The sequence below is a fragment of the Musca vetustissima genome, unplaced genomic scaffold (assembly GCF_032173495.1).
Source record: "Musca vetustissima isolate MV318-11 ecotype Yass unplaced genomic scaffold, APGP_CSIRO_Mvet_v1 utg2644, whole genome shotgun sequence".
Taxonomy (NCBI): domain Eukaryota; kingdom Metazoa; phylum Arthropoda; class Insecta; order Diptera; family Muscidae; genus Musca; species Musca vetustissima.
In genome coordinates, this window is record NW_026882998.1 from 6225 (window position 1) to 22634 (window position 16410).

The window sequence follows — 16410 nt, forward strand, 5'->3', positions numbered from 1 at the left end:
TGTGCAAAATGATATACCAATGGGCTTCACAATGGGTCTTTGGTGAACCATTTACTTAAAATCGGGAACTATATCTAAATTTGAAACGATTTTTCTTTTTTCTAATAGCGTTCGTCCTTAGGTCAAATAAATGAGATGTGCCAAATTTCATCCAATTTGGATCATAAATGCCACCTGTACTTTATTTTCAATTTAACATTGATGGACGGACATGTATAAATAGACTCAGAATGTTATTCTATGTATAATCTCAAAAGGAACGTCTATCTCGTTTACAAACATATACACAAACATTTAATATCCTGTACCAAAGAGTGATGAAGGTTAAACATCTACAGAATATCCATGTCAAGGCATTATGACATGGACTTGACTGGATCATTCAAGACTATTTTGTTTATACATCCAATAGAACACCCATTAACATGCGTTGACTGGTTCATGTGTATGTTCAATTGTTGGAAAGGTGGTCAACCCAAACTTTTTTAATGAGTTCACCAATTGTTCTAGATTTACAGGCGACAAATTTGTCAATCAGGCCTCGTATTTTCAATATTCACGTGGATTTGATTCTCATTAATTTCATTAACTTTAGTTTATCTACTAAGAATTTAGTTTTTGTTATTTATTAACAATTATATATTACAGAACAATTTAATTTTAATTTAAATCTAAATTTCTAAGCAAGAAATTTTTCGTTTCCATCATCATCAAATTAGTGTTTCTCAATGTGAGCATAGCTGGTGGCATGGCCATAATGACTATCAGCATGTTTGCTATGATCGAAATAATGTAAATTATGATGATTATCATGTTCAGCGGAAGCCACTTTATGAGCATGATGACCTTCGACAGTGTAGTGAGCTTCGTCAGCAATATGATGGACAACTTCGGCAGCATGACCCAGCTCAGCATGTTGGACATGGACAATTTCATGTTTATGTTCGTGACTTTCATGTTTCTGAGTTTCAGGATGTTTAGCTTCACCAATTGTTTTGACATCAGCATGGAAACCGCTGTGATCGTCGGCATGATAGTTAACCACACGGGTGGTGCCATCAGCTTCTTTCAAAAGGTAGCCACCTAAATAACAAACAAGAAAATTTAAATATTGAAATTATAACATTATCACATTAATATTTACCATGAACCTTATCGCCATCTCGATGTTCCCATTGCTCCTTAATATCCTCGGTTTTTAAATCCTTGACACCATATTTGAATTCATATTTAGGATGGGCATAATACTCATGTTTATCTTCCTTGTGATCGTGGTATTCATGAGCCATGCTCAAAGCACAGATGGCAACAAATACAGCCAAAATAATGAATTTCATGTTTATGTTTGGAAATGAAGGAGCTGTTGGTACTACACACAGAGGTTGAATTTGAGTGATGATGTTTTCAAATCCGCAAACCTTAAATATTTATATGAAACAGAGATTTGTTTTAATTTGGACTTGTAATGTAGTTTTAACTTTAATGTGTCTTTTTTATAACCACAAATATTTAGGTTTATGAACAAAATTGTTAGTTTTTCGAGTTAATATACGGTTATGTGGCTGTCATCATAGTGCGCGAATTTTGTAATTTAAATTTAAGTTCGACATCAACGATCAACAAATAAAATCGTAAAAAAGTTGTGATACAATTGTATATTTGCAAATGTGATATCCACACTTATGTACAAAGATTATTTTTTATGTTGAACGAAGTTATTTTTTTTATGATAAATTGTCTTAGGTCAGAAATTAGTAAAATTAACAATCTGAAATCCTCTGCGCATTGTAAATTCGACATGGGTTTTAATTTTGGTGCCGTATTCTACATAAATAAAGCTTGAACATATCTAAATAAAGCTTGAACATATCTTCTATGGAGACTATCAAAACATGGACCTTTACTTAGCTTCATCCTCAGAAAACCATAATTGTCAAAAATTAGCTACAGAAATATTCTCCATATTACGACAATATTTTACGCTGTAATTTTGAATACTTTCTTCCAGAAAACATACACATCCGAGGACTAACACTTAACACTTTTTGGTCGGTAAGAAATGCTCCGGGTTGAGCAGATGCACTATGGGCCAGAGATACTATTAGCCATAATTAGATCAGTGGGTTAGTAGTATTTAATATAAAAATGGCATACAAAGGTTGGTTTATGTTTTATCGGTATAAAACTAGGACTTACCTTAATTAAATTTGAAATATAGCCGATTGGGTTGAAAAACGTGCTTAAAATTCCCAAATAAAACAAATAGTGGGGTTGGTTTATTATACCCTTCACTACACTGTGGTACAGGGTATTATGGATTTGTGCATATGTTTGTAACAGCCAAAAGGAAACGAGATAGACAGATAGATAGATGATTTCTCTTGAGAATATGCATAGGATCACTTTCTGAGTTTATTTATACATTTCTGTCCGTCCGTCCGTCTATGTATTCTTATGAACAAAGTACAGATCGCATTTATTATCCTTTTTAGATGAAATTTGGCACAGCTCATTTTTTTGGACCCAGGTACGATCCGTATCGAAATTGGAGAAAATGGGTTCAGATTAAGATATAGCTCTAATACATATTTTTGTCCGATTGTATGTAAATGGTGTACCGAACACCCAAAACAAAATTTTGTACAACGTATTGAACTAGGTCCATATTGACGTATACGAAGTTTCGTGAAAATCGGTACAGTCCGATCCAAAGGAAATTTTGCATAGCGTACTGACCTTATTCTAGTTTAATGTCAGTGAAGTTTTGTCGAAATCGATTCAGATTTAGATATACAAAGCTACTATATATAAAAATATAAAATCGTTCGATTTTATGTAAATGTAAATTTTGCACAGCCTATTGAAATAGCTACATATTGTTGTATACGAAAGAATGTGTTTTAATTCAATTTTTGCAAAATGTTGAAGTTCCTTTCTTGTAAAACGTATAAATATAAGTTGTAACACCCATATTTACATTTTGAGAACAATGTGCAGCTTTAGAATACATACATTTTTAATTTGTTGAAAATCGACAAACATAAAATTTTATGGAAATTATTTTATTTCAAATTCATATATCGTCAGCTAAAATGCAAAAAGGCGTAACTAACAAAAAATTGACTTTTTGAATAAATATTGTGAATGTCAATAAACTACATGTGTTGACAAAGTTTTACACCTCTGCGGTCAAAAAAGGAGCTTCTATTAACAAAAAACAAAAAGACGTAACTACAAGTGGGTTTATTTGATAAATGCAAAATGGCGTAACAAACAAAAAATTCACGTTTTTACTTAATTATTATGACTGCCATTAAACTAAATAACTAAATTTGTTAAAATAAATTATAGTCTATTATTCGTCATATGCAATATCACACAATTATGCTCTTGTTAGTTACGGCTTTTGGCATTTTAGCTAACGATATGGGTTAAGTATTAAAAAGAGTTACCATTACCAATTTCTCAAATGAGACCACCTTCCATAATTATGCCGTGGCAAAACATGTAAAAATGTTTCAGTCGGTATTGCCGACAGATATAACCATCAGCGTATGGTTTGCGGAGATCTACGTAATTAAACTTGTTTTTCCGAAATGAATATTTACGCCATAAAAGTGAAGCTTTGGTGCCTTTAGGTATTAGTTGATTTAACCTTCGGAATATTGACCGATCACCATCTAAACAGCCTTCTAAGTAATTGGTCAGATCCCCTGCATGTCCTTCAGAACGAATAGAAAAAAGGGCACAAATCATGTTTCCGGTTCATTGCATCCCCTAAATATCGAGCCATATTCGCCAAAAAACGTAACCCTAAAATTTAAAATTTTACAGGAGAAGGTTTATTTTAATAAATTCAGATTTAATAAAGCTATTATTTTGAAATAAACTATAAACTAGATTTGTTTAAAACTATAGTTCGAAATTTGAAAATAATAGTTTTATTAAATCTGAATTTATTATAACAGGGTCTATTTGATCCGCTAAATATTCATCAAAACTGTCATGCTTATTCTATGACCCGTTCTGTATAAAATTTCACGATGTTCGCGTAATAATTTTTGTCTCTAGAGCTACCAGAAAAACAGCAAAAATAAAGATTTCGGTTCATTTCATTCCCTAAATATTAACGGATCATTACCAAAAACAATAGGCGTATTCTTTGGCTTACACTTATTCTTCACTTTGTACCCAGGGCTGCCAGATTTGACGATTTATCGTCATTTTGACGATTTTTTGGTCAAAAATTGAAAAATGACGATTTGACGATTTTTGCCCAAAAAATGACGATTTTTGGTCATTTTAGTAATATTGCAATATTTGGGTTCTTTTAGTTATGGCAACATCAAAAATGTATAAAGCGAAAGAAAAAGTAAAAAGAATTTGAATATTTGGCATATGTGTGTGTGCATATGTGACTGTTACAAAGCCAACAACAGTTTACTTTTACCCAGATAGATGAAAAACAACCAATCAGCTGTGCCGTTCTCTGGGTAGACAGCAACGAAACAAATAAAAGTTAACGGTTGTTGGTTTTTGACACGGGCAAATTGAAGAAAATTGGTGAACGGAAACGTTGTTATATTAAATTTAAGTTTCAATTTATACAAAGTTATTACAATTTTAAAAAGATTCGATTTGAAAGCATTTTTAAAATTGTATCTATGATAAGTCCCTCGTATATTAGTAATGAAAAGAATAATTCATTTTTTTTTCAAACTACGGTTGTTTGATTTTGATAACATTTGTGAAAATGATGAAACCGATTTATTTCGTTTTTGGAATGCAATATTTGATTTGAAACGTGGTGATGGTTCATATGTTTTTCCTATAACTAAATTTTTACGGAAGGTACTGGTATTACCCCATTCCTCAGCAAATGTTGAGCGTGTTTTCAGCCAAGTAAATCTTAATAAAACGAAAAGTCGAAATTCAATGGAGAAATTTATACCAAAGATTATTTAAAAGTTAACAAAACAAATTGTTATGATACGTTAATTAAAACCGACATGTTGAAAATGATTACCACAAATATTTCTTTTCAAAATGATTGACTTTATTAAAGTCGAAATGACTATTCAAATATTTATAAAATAAATGAATTTTTTGATTAGTTTTAAAAAACGTGTTTAATAAATTGAATACCTCTTTTATGTTCATTTTAATAAAAAAATATATTTAAATATATCTAAATGTGCGTATTTAAATTTTTGACGATTTTTGATAAAAAAAAAATCGTCATTTTGACGATTTTTCCAAAAAAAATCTGGCAGCCCTGTTTGTACCTCTCACATGAGAGGTTTGTGGCTCGGTGGATCGTTAGTATTTAAAACGACAGCCTCAAAGTATGCTACAGAAAGTATACCAGTGCACAATTAACGACAGCATTGCCATCAATGCATTTTTTATACCCTCCACCATAGTATGGAGGGTATATTAATTTTGTCATTCCGTTTGTAACTCATCGAAATATCCATTTCCGACCCTATAAAGTATATATATTCTTGATCAGGGTAAAATTCTAAGACGATTTAGCCATGTCCGACTGTCCGTCCGTCTGTTGTAATCATGTTTTGTCATATTTTTCCACCGAATTGGCTGTAATTTAGTATTTTGAGTTCTTAATAGGTACCAAATCTCTCCATAAAAAATTATGAATATAGGTCAATTTTTTCGGGTAGCCCCCATATAAGGGTACCCCCCAAGTTTCGGTATTTTGGGGTCCTTGAATTCGCTGAAATTTGGTATATTGGGTTCTTATTGGGTACTAAATGTCTCCACAAAAAATTATAATTATAGGTCCACTTTTTCTAGTAGTCCATATATAACGGTACCTCCTAATTTTCAGTACTTTGTGGGGTTTGGTCGTATTTTTCCACCGAACTGGCTGTAATTTAGTATTTTGAAATCTTAATAGGTACCAAATCTCTCCACAAAAAAATTATGAATACAAGTCCATTTTTTCGGGTAGCCCCCATATAAGGGTACCCCCAATTTTCGGTATTTGAGCGCGTTTTTCCAACCGAATTCGCTGCAATTTGGTATTTTGTAGTCGTATATGGTAACAAATCTCCCTACTAAAAATTATTAATATTCGCACCCTTTTTGGCGTAGTCCCCATATAACTCCTTTTTATTAATATTTATATTAAAATAGTTATCTGATTTGTTCTGCATTTTGGGTTTGGTTCGATAAATTTGGTTTGGTTCGATAATGTACTATATATGAACTATAGCCCGGATTTATGCCTAGGCCTAGCCCCTGTATGTAAATAATAATATAGGCAAAGTTTGGATGAAATCAAAATTTTCTGAAATGGAGTTGGACGAAAAAAATGTGGGGTCTAGATCCAATATTTCGACGAGGCACATTTTCACTGTATCAAAGTGTATACACCCTCATTAGCCATAAGGCTGAGGGTATAAATATTGATTAAAAATTGCTGAAATTATGCTTTACATAATCAGGTTGTAGAAAGGTAACTTTTTGGTATGTTCCTTTTATTTTCATTTCAAGTACCTGTCAGTATATCTATGGTAGAGGGTATCCAAAGTTCGGCCCGGCCGAAATAACCGCCTTTTCACTTGTTTTGTTTTTAATTTTTCCAAACTAGTCAGTTTGTCCTTATAAAAAACAATATTTATTATTTTTCATATTTTAATAATTTCAATTTTTAAATAAAAATATATATTCCTTTTAAAAATAATATGATGTAATTTGGATATTCACGACGAAACGTTTCGCGAAGCAGAATGCGAATAATTCAAGTGGATGATTATTGAAGGGCCGTTAAATTGTGTTAATGTTTAGCAGTTAAGATGTTACCTTGCCAAGGATATCAAGCGAAGGACATGACTCTTGTTAAATTTGAAGATTGTACATTTCTACACTAATTGCAATCAGTTTGTAGAATTTTAAGATATTACAGTGCTACTTATAATGTTGTCTATGTACGTATATATTTACATGAAAATATGTATGTAATGTAAATTATGTAATGCAAAGTGGTCTTGGATGGCATATTTATTTATTTACTTTATGGTGGAGGGTATGCAACACATCGAAATATTCACCGGACACCAAATAACGTATATATAGCATTTCCACATTAAATGAAACCTTTTACAAATTAAATGAACCCTTTTCCAAATTAAATGAACCCTTTTCCAAATTAAATGAAACCTTTTCCAAATTAAATGAAACCTTTTCCACTTGAAATGAAACCTTTTACAAATAGAATGAAACTTTTTCCAAATTAAATGAAACCTTTATTCTTATCTAAGGAAATATAATATTTGCCCTAATTTTAAACCAATATTTCAAAATTAAATCAAAGAATATTAACAAATATAGTTGTATGGCTATGTAATTAACATAAATATTCTTTAATTCGGTGTGATTTCATTTAATATCTTAACATAAAACTAAATAAATAGTAATACAAACTGGGGTATTTCTTGACATTTTAATAAATAAATATTTAAGAACAAGAATTGAATACCCGGTCCTAAATGCGAAATACATATTTGACTTAATAAATTGTTGATGATAAGGTAACTGCTTATCTTAATGAAGGGGTTCCCGACTTGGAGCTTGTGGGATTTTCAAAACCATGTCCATAACGTAGTTAGAACAATCTTGCCGAGTAAGCTTTTGAATACTTCGCTCGATTACATCAACAATGTTATGTTCCATTGAAACGTCACACAGCTCAGCTCTTGCACATAATTTTATTTTTGAAAATGCATTTTCGATTGGATTTAGCATTGGAGAATAAGGCGGTAAGAATTTAAGGTTGCATCTTTTGGATTCGATCAAATTTTTTATGTCATGTCGCTTGTGTATTTGAGCGTTATTTTCCAACTCTGGATTGATTTTCTCAAAGAAAATTTCTATAAATAATTTAAATCTATCAGCATTGGCACTGGAATTAGAAACGATTGTGTGATGTACAACTCCCGCGTTGTTTATTGCTGCAATTATAGTGACATTACGACCTCTGACCGTAGGCAACACAATGTGTGCTCTTGTTCCTTGTCTTGAACGGGCTTGGGTTCTTCGTATGTGAAGATTAAATCCACACTCATCAATGAATATAAATTTTTCTCCTTGTTGGGGTATCCATTTTGTAAAGTCTTGAGCATATTTTTGTCTCAAGCCTAATGTTCTGGAGTCATTCATTCGTTCTATTTCAATAGAGGCCATCTTAAACGTAATTTTTAATTTCCGTAATCCATATTCTATGCAGCTTGTGGAAATATTTATATCATTTTCTCTCAACAGTTTAGTTTTTATGGCTTTGAGGGTAATTCCAGGTTGACTTTCTATATAGACCGATCAGACTTAAAACTTGTGGTGTCAACAACTTAGTTCTATTTCCTCCACGCTTATTTTCCTTCAATGTTCCAAAATTTTGTTTGTAATTACTTCACATTGTCGAGAGTTTACTGTTTTGGATGTTCACATTATCGAGAGTTCACTGTATTTAAAAATAGCAACGTATAAAATAAATGCGAACCTGATTTTAGCTTGGGAACCTGAGGAAGAATCAATATCCTCGCCAAGTATTACAAGTGGAAATGCTCCAGAACCTACCGAAGCTACATCTACAAGACCCCGAAACAAATTTGGTCAGTATAACAAAATAACAAAAGACATGAAATTGTTATTATTTAAATTCTATGAAGAGGGGAGAACCATTTCCGAGGCTGCAAATTTAACCTGCATAAACATAAATTCCGAAAAAACATTTATAAGAAGATACAAACAAAATTTTGGAACATTGAAGGAAAATAAGCGTGGAGGAAATAGAACTAAGTTGTTGACACCATTGAAATAGAACGAAAGAATGACTCCAGAACATTAGGCTTGAGACAAAAATATGCTCAAGACTTTACAAAATGGATACCCCAACAAGGAGAAAAATTTATATTCATTGATGAGTGTGGATTTAATCTTCACATACGAAGAACCCAAGCCCGTTCAAGACAAGGAACAAGAGCACACATTGTGTTGCCTACGGTCAGAGGTCGTAATGTCACTATAATTGCACCAATAAACAACGCGGGAGTTGTACATCACACAATCGTTTCTAATTCCAGTGTCAATGCTGATAGATTTAAATTATTTATAGAAATTTTCTTTGAGAAAATCAATCCAGAGTTGGAAAATAACGCTCAAATACACAAGCGACATGACATAAAAAATTTGATCGAATCCAAAAGATGCAACCTTAAATTCTTACCGCCTTATTCTCCAATGCTAAATCCAATCGAAAATGCATTTTCAAAAATAAAATTATGTGCAAGAGCTGAGCTGTGTGACGTTTCAATGGAACATAACATTGTTGATGTAATCGAGCGAAGTATTCAAAAGCTTACTCGGCAAGATTGTTCTAACTACGTTATGGACATGGTTTTGAAAATCCCACAAGCTCCAAGTCGGGAACCCCTTCATTAAGATAAGCAGTTACCTTATCATCAACAATTTATTAAGTCAAATATGTATTTCGCATTTAGGACCGGGTATTCAATTCTTGTTCTTAAATATTTATTTATTAAAATGTCAAGAAATACCCCAGTTTGTATTACTATTTATTTAGTTTTATGTTAAGATATTAAATGAAATCACACCGAATTAAAGAATATTTATGTTAATTACATAGCCATACAACTATATTTGTTAATATTCTTTGATTTAATTTTCAAATATTGGTTTAAAATTAGTGCAAATATTATATTTCCTTAGATAAGAATAAAGGTTTCATTTAATTTGGAAAAAGTTTCATTCTATTTGTAAAAGGTTTCATTTCAATTGGAAAAGGTTTCATTCTATTTGTAAAAGGTTTCATTTCAAGTGGAAAAGGTTTCATTTAATTTGGAAAAGGTTTCATTTAATTTGGAAAAGGGTTCATTTAATTTGTAAAAGGTTTCATTTAATGTGGAAATGCTATATATTCTTGATCAGAATAAAATTCTATGTCGATTTACGAGTGTCCGGCTGTATGTCCGTCTGTTGAAATCACGATAGAGATCGCAATATAATTTCATACTTATTAAAATAGTTGACTTCCATAAGCCGAGTTTAAAAATATATTTTTTTTCCAATTTGAGAGACTCGGTTCGGCAATGTTGTCTTCCACTTGATCTTCCCATCTAATTCTGGTTCGCTTTTATATTCCTTTTGAGCTGGGTTGTTGTCGGTGCAGCTCGATACGCCTGACAATGCCGATGTCTGCGAATAGATTGTAAACTCATAGTTCATTCGACGGCGATATTCACCGTCAAAACAGATCGTCCTATAGATCTTTCGGAGAATTTTTCTCTCAAACACTCTAAGAGCTGCCTCATCTGCTTGCGTAAGTATCCATGCCTCAGATCCATGTAACAGCACGGGTAGTATCAGCGTCTTGTAGTGTGCGAATTTGGTATGGCTGGTGGTGGGTTGTTTCTATACTTCTTACTTAGACCATAGTTGCATCTTTTGGCCAACAATATCCTTCTCCGAATTTCAATGACATCAGTCATTAGTTTTATTTATGACGATACCAAGGTCTATAAAATCTTTGACTACATCGAAGCTGTAGTTCTCAAGATCCGAGTGTGGACCGAGTCCACAGGACATCTTGCGCGCTGATACCATCAGCTTGGTCTCCTCGCCGTTTACTTCCAGACACACTTTGGCAGACTCTTTCTCAATTTGTTCATTGCGGCTGTTACCGCTAGCAATGTTCGACCGATTATGTCGATGTCATCGGCGTAGGCGAGTAATATGTGTTGTTTGGTGTACAGAGTATAATTTCTGTTCACTTTTGCCTCTTGTATGACCTTTTCCAAACTGTCACCTTGTCTCAATCCTCATTCGGCATTAAAGGGCTCCGAGAGGTATTTTCCAACTTTAACCGCTGATTGTGCGACAGTTTAAGAAATGTCGAACGCAGACATGGCTTTAATGCGGCTTTATAGTCGACGAATAGGTGGAATATGTCGAAGTGTTTTTTGTGTGGCTTTTCATGGATTTGGTGCAGAGTGAAGATCTGGTCAATGGTAGATTTGTCAAGTCTGAAGCGGCATTGGTATAGTTCAATGATGTCATTGACCATTGGCTTCAGTCTTTCACACAGAACGCTGGATAGCACTTTACATGCGATGGGAAGGAGACTAATTCTTCTATAATTGGTACATATCTTTTTGTCTCCTATTTTGTGCACAGGACACAGGATGCTGAAGTTCCAATCATTGGGCATGCATTCCTCTAGCCAAATTTTCCTAATCAGCTGGTACATGCTCCTGACCATCATCTGACCACCAGCCTTGAATAGTTCGGCTGGTAACCCATCGGCATCTGATGCTTTGTTATTCTTCAGCCGATTAATTGCCTTGTGTATGTCGAAATTCTTGAATCTGGTGTTGCTAACTACCAGGCTTTTGCTGCCGCGAAGTCAATCAACCTTTTGCAGTTGTCGGATGTTACTTAATGGAGGTATAAGTATCCCTTCCGATGTTTGCATTAAAATCTTCCATTGGCTTCAGACGTTCACACAGCGCGCTGGATAGCACTTTAATTGCTATTGGAAGGCGACTAATTCCTCTATAGTTGGCATATATCGTCTTGTCTCCTTTTTTGTGCACGGGACACAGAATGCTGAGGTTCCAATGACGGGGCATACATTCCTCTAGCCAAATTGTACAAATCAGCTGGTGCATGTTCCTGAACAGCATCTGAAAACCATTCTTGAATAGTTCAGCTGTTAACCCATCGGCATCTGATGCTTTGTTATTCTTCAGCCGATTAATTGCCTTGTGTATGTCGAGATTTTTGAATCTGGTGCTGCTGGTGCGGATGTTACGTTATGGAGGGACAACAATAATTTTCACTTCCGATGTTTGCATTAAAATATTCTAGCAGAATTTTAATGTCATGGCCAGAACAAATTTTGCACAGACATTGCAAGTATACCTAAGGTGTTTGGTATTGCAAATGGGATATAGCGGTCCACGTTTTGGTGTAGCCAAAGGTATCCTCCAATATTCGGTATTTTGGGGACTTTCCACACGTTTTCCAACCAATTTGGCTGTAATTCTGTATTTTGGGTTATAATTTTTGACAGGTTTTTCAATCAAATTGGTGGAATTTTGGGTTCTCATAATGGTATCACCACATCTCGAACTAAAAATTATTAATATTTACCCATGTCGGTAATTTTAAATGGTGGAGTGTTTAAAAATAAAATGAAAAAAAATACAGAATTGAAGTGATATTTGACACAACAAATGTTATATATATATATATTTCTCGAATCCTATTAAAATTAATGAAAATCGGATCAGATTTATATTATTTCCAATACTGTTTAATGGTAAAGGAAAAAATGTACTTAGTTCGCAATAAGTATTGATTGCTACTTAAATATTATTCTTTTTTCCAATTGAAAATAACACATTTCATGCCAAGTACTTCCGCTGAAAAATATATGCCTGACCAATGTATTACGGAAATTCTCACTTCAAAAGAAACCCAAATCCCTCTTATAAATATTCTATTGTCAGTGATGGTGTGACGATAATTTCGAAGTGTAAATAATTTCCGAATTATATGAAAAAAAACAATCTGCAGACATATTGCAAATAGCCTGATGATATGTTTGTTTAATGTTAATAATTAAATATTTGTAAGAGAGGATGGACGGGGGGAGAGTGTGAGTGCGGGTGGCCGAACGAAGAAGATACATTAAATTCTACTGTTAAACCGATTAAGTGGCAATTTATTTTAATGTCATTAAAATGGTCATGATTTTCCATTACTGTTCCACGTTTGGCTGGCTGGTTTTTGTTGTTGGCCACTCATCCATCCATTCATTCATTCCTGCCATGCCATGCATTCAATGGTCTACATTTCTTATTCCCTTTTGTCCTCTCCATCGGCCTTTGATAATTCGAACATTTCATCAATACGTTCAATTTGTGTTTTACTATTGGTTAAGTGGCGGTTTGGGCAGCATTTGTTTTCCTGTTCTGTTCTATAATGGCTGGGAATATCGCGTCCTTTGCCCCACAGGCTTTCTAGTTCCTCGTTTGATGTGATGATTCCATTGAAAACATCAGTGTGTGGTAGCTGATCTGCAGCTCTGCCCTATACTGATGCTACCTACTGTCGTGGTTGCTGTAGCTGTTATTGTTGTTTGATATTGTCTTTTGTGTCCTCCTATCTTGCCAAACATTAATTTATTCGGAAATACACAATTACCCAATTTTGCATCCATTGTGATGATAAGTTGCCAACAACAACAACGACAGCAACAAGGGCAACAAACAGAGGACGACATGTCGGTCGGAATTGTTATATCAAAGAAGTGGCAGCAAACAAACCAGAAAACCAAACAACAACCATTCATTCGGACCAGCAATCAGATACCACTTTACTTATCATATGGGCCAGGATATCCCGATATATATGAAGATGTAGATGTGTGTTGAACTGGTGAGAACCTCCTAGGAATATTGTTGTCCGTAGACGACGAAGAAGAAGACGAGTAATAAAATGTATTATTATAGCCGATTATATATAAAATAGCTTAAAAGAAGCGAACGACCGAAGCAAAGACGACACTGTTTTTTCCTTCCATCGCTTGCAACAAAAGTGCGGTAAATTGTTTTTTATGTCGTCTCGAGGGACATTAATTCGAAAACACTTAACGTCCTTGTTAAAGGGGTTTGCTTTTCATTTACTTTACAGTGATGGAAGCAAGAGGCAACCAAAAAAAAAAGAAAAACTTATCAGACATCATGTGAAAGGAGACAAAAATTAAGTATTAATGTACAAAGTTTGTAATTGTATTTTCAGTAAGGATAATTGTTAAAATTATCAGTTAAAATAAAATGTATTGGTCTCTCAATTTTAAATGACATTGCCATTTTTGGGAATGTTGAACTTTTATTTTAAAATTCAAAACCAAAAATTTGACTAAATTAATTATTTAAAATTAGTTGTAGAGAGAGGCAATTGCCATAAGAAAGCCGTTTAATATAAAGCCGCTAAGGAAAGGTCAAAAGTCGGACCAAAGCCTTTTATAGGGAATTCTACAGTATTTTTGATATAAAGAAGGGTGCATTTTTAAAAGAACATTGACATGAAATGGTACGAACTAAAATATGTAATCTTTATTTATATGTGAACCGACTTAAATTAATCCATACACATGTCATACTGCAATTTATGCTAGATTTCATTTTATTTGAACAGACTTAGAGTCATTTGTGAACAGTGGGGCAATGATTATTTGGATTATTATTTTGTGCCCAATTAACATGAAATCAGTCGAAAATATCTATAGGAGAAGCTGTATCTGGATTTGCACCAATTTATAAAAAACACAATAACGTCATACTAGTCTCAATATGATGCTCTGTGCGAAATATCGTAACAATCTGACAAATATATATGGGAGTTATAACTAAATCTGAACCCATTTATACGAAATTTAACACTAGTTATTCCACACTCAATTCAGTACGATACGCAAAATATCGGCTCAATCGGATAAAATTTGGTGCTACATTTAGGGTTCGTCCTTGGGTCGTAAGAGAGCAGTGCCAATTTTTTTTCTTTTGCCTGTTACATACATATTCGATCAGGATAAATATATATGGGTAATTTAAAAATGCAGAAGATTCGGGTTACAATTATATGAATCAAATTCGCTATCCAATGATGGTACATAAATATCGAATTAATAGAAATGAAAAATGTCTCATTATACCCTTCACCACTCTGTGGTACAGGGTATTATGTCTTTGTGCATATGTTTGTAACAGGCAAAAGGAAACGAGATAGACACATGGTTCCTTTTGAGAATATGCATAGAATCACTTTCTGAGTCGATTTATGCATGTCCGTGCGTCCGTCCGTCTGTCCGTCTATAGATGTTAAATTGTAAACAAAGTACAGGTCGCATTTATGATCCGAATGGGATGAAATTTGGAAATTGGGAAAAATCGGTTCAGATTTAGATATAGCTCCCATATATATATTTAACCGATTTAATGTAAACGGTCACTATATATCTTTCGATTTGCACGAAATTACAGCCTAATCATTTAGGTCTAGAATGATGTCTGCCAAGTTTCGTGAAAATCGGTCCAGATTTAGATATAGCTCCCATATATAGTTTCGTCCGATTTCATGTAAATGGACGAAATTTGGCATAACGAATTGAGCCTAGAATGATGTCTGCCAAGTTTCGAGCAAATCGGTCCAGATTTAGATATAGCTCCCATATATAGTTTCGTCCGATTTCATGTAAATGGTGCCCCAAAGTCCCTATATATCTTTCGATTTGCACGAAATTTGGCATAAAGTACTGAATTAAGCCTAGAGTGATGTCTGCCAAGTTTCGAGAAAATCGGTCCAGATTTAGATATAGCTCCCCTATATAGTTTCGTCCGATTTCATGTAATGGTGCCCCAAAGTCCCTATATATCTTTTGATTTGCACGAAATTTGGTATAACGTGCTGAATTAAGCCTAGAGTGATGTATGCCAAGTTTGGAGAAAATCGATCCTGATTTAGATATAGCTCCCATATATAGTTTCGTCTGATTTCATGGAAATGGTGCCCCAAAGTCCCTATATATCTTGCGATTTGCACGATATTTGGCATAACGCACTGAATTGAGTCTAGAATGATGTCTGCCAAGTTTCGTGAAAATAGGTCAAGATTTAGATATAGCTCCCATATATAGTTTCGTCTGATTTCATGGAAATGGTGCCCCAAAGTCCCTATATATCTTTTGATTTGCACGAAATTTGGCATAACGTACTGAATTGAGCCTAGAATGATGTCTGCCAAGTTTCGAGAAAATCGGTCCAGATTTAGATATAGCTCCCATATATAGTTTCGTCCGATTTCATGTAATGGTGCCCCAAAGTCCCTATATATCTTTCGATTTGCACGAAATTTGGCATAACGTACTGAATTAAGCCTAGAGTGATGTCTGCCAAGTTTCGTGAAAATAGGTCAAGATTTAGATATAGCTCCCATATATAGTTTCGTCCGATTTCATGTAAATGGTGCCCTAAAGCCCCTATATATCTTTCGATTTGCACGAAATTTGGCATAACGTAATGAATAGAGCCTATAATGATGTCTGCCAAGTTTCGTGAAAATCGGTCCAGATTTAGATATAGCTCCCATATATAGTTTCGTCCGATTTCATGTAATGGTGCCCCAAAGTCCCTATATATCTTTTGATTTGCACGAAATTTGGCATAACGTACTGAATTAAGCCTAGAGTGATGTCAGCCAAGATTAAAGACAATCTCTCCAGATTAAGATATAGCTCCCATATATAGTTTCGTCCGATTTCATGTAATGGTGCCCCAAAGTCCCTATATATCTTTTGATTTGCACGAA

The 16410-nt window shown here is 33.9% G+C and overlaps 1 protein-coding gene across 1 annotated transcript; it reads right to left on the reverse strand.

The window, feature by feature from the left end:
• Positions 1-715: 715 nt before the first annotated feature.
• Positions 716-1337, reverse strand: LOC133329752 (pupal cuticle protein Edg-84A-like). Its single transcript, XM_061538217.1, has 2 exons — positions 1145-1337; positions 716-1083 (listed from the first exon to the last, which is right to left on the reverse strand). Exons 1-2 carry the CDS (start codon positions 1335-1337, stop codon positions 716-718), a joined length of 561 nt encoding a protein of 186 aa, XP_061394201.1.
• Positions 1338-16410: the final 15073 nt, after the last annotated feature.

Coding starts and splice junctions, on each gene's coding strand:
- LOC133329752 (XM_061538217.1), bottom strand. CDS start 1,337: ATGAAATTCATTATTTTGGCTGTATTTGTTGCCATCTGTGCTTTGAGC. Junction 1,084..1,144: donor AGATGGCGATAAGGTTCATG/GTAAATATTAAT, acceptor TTTGTTATTTAG/GTGGCTACCTTTTGAAAGAA.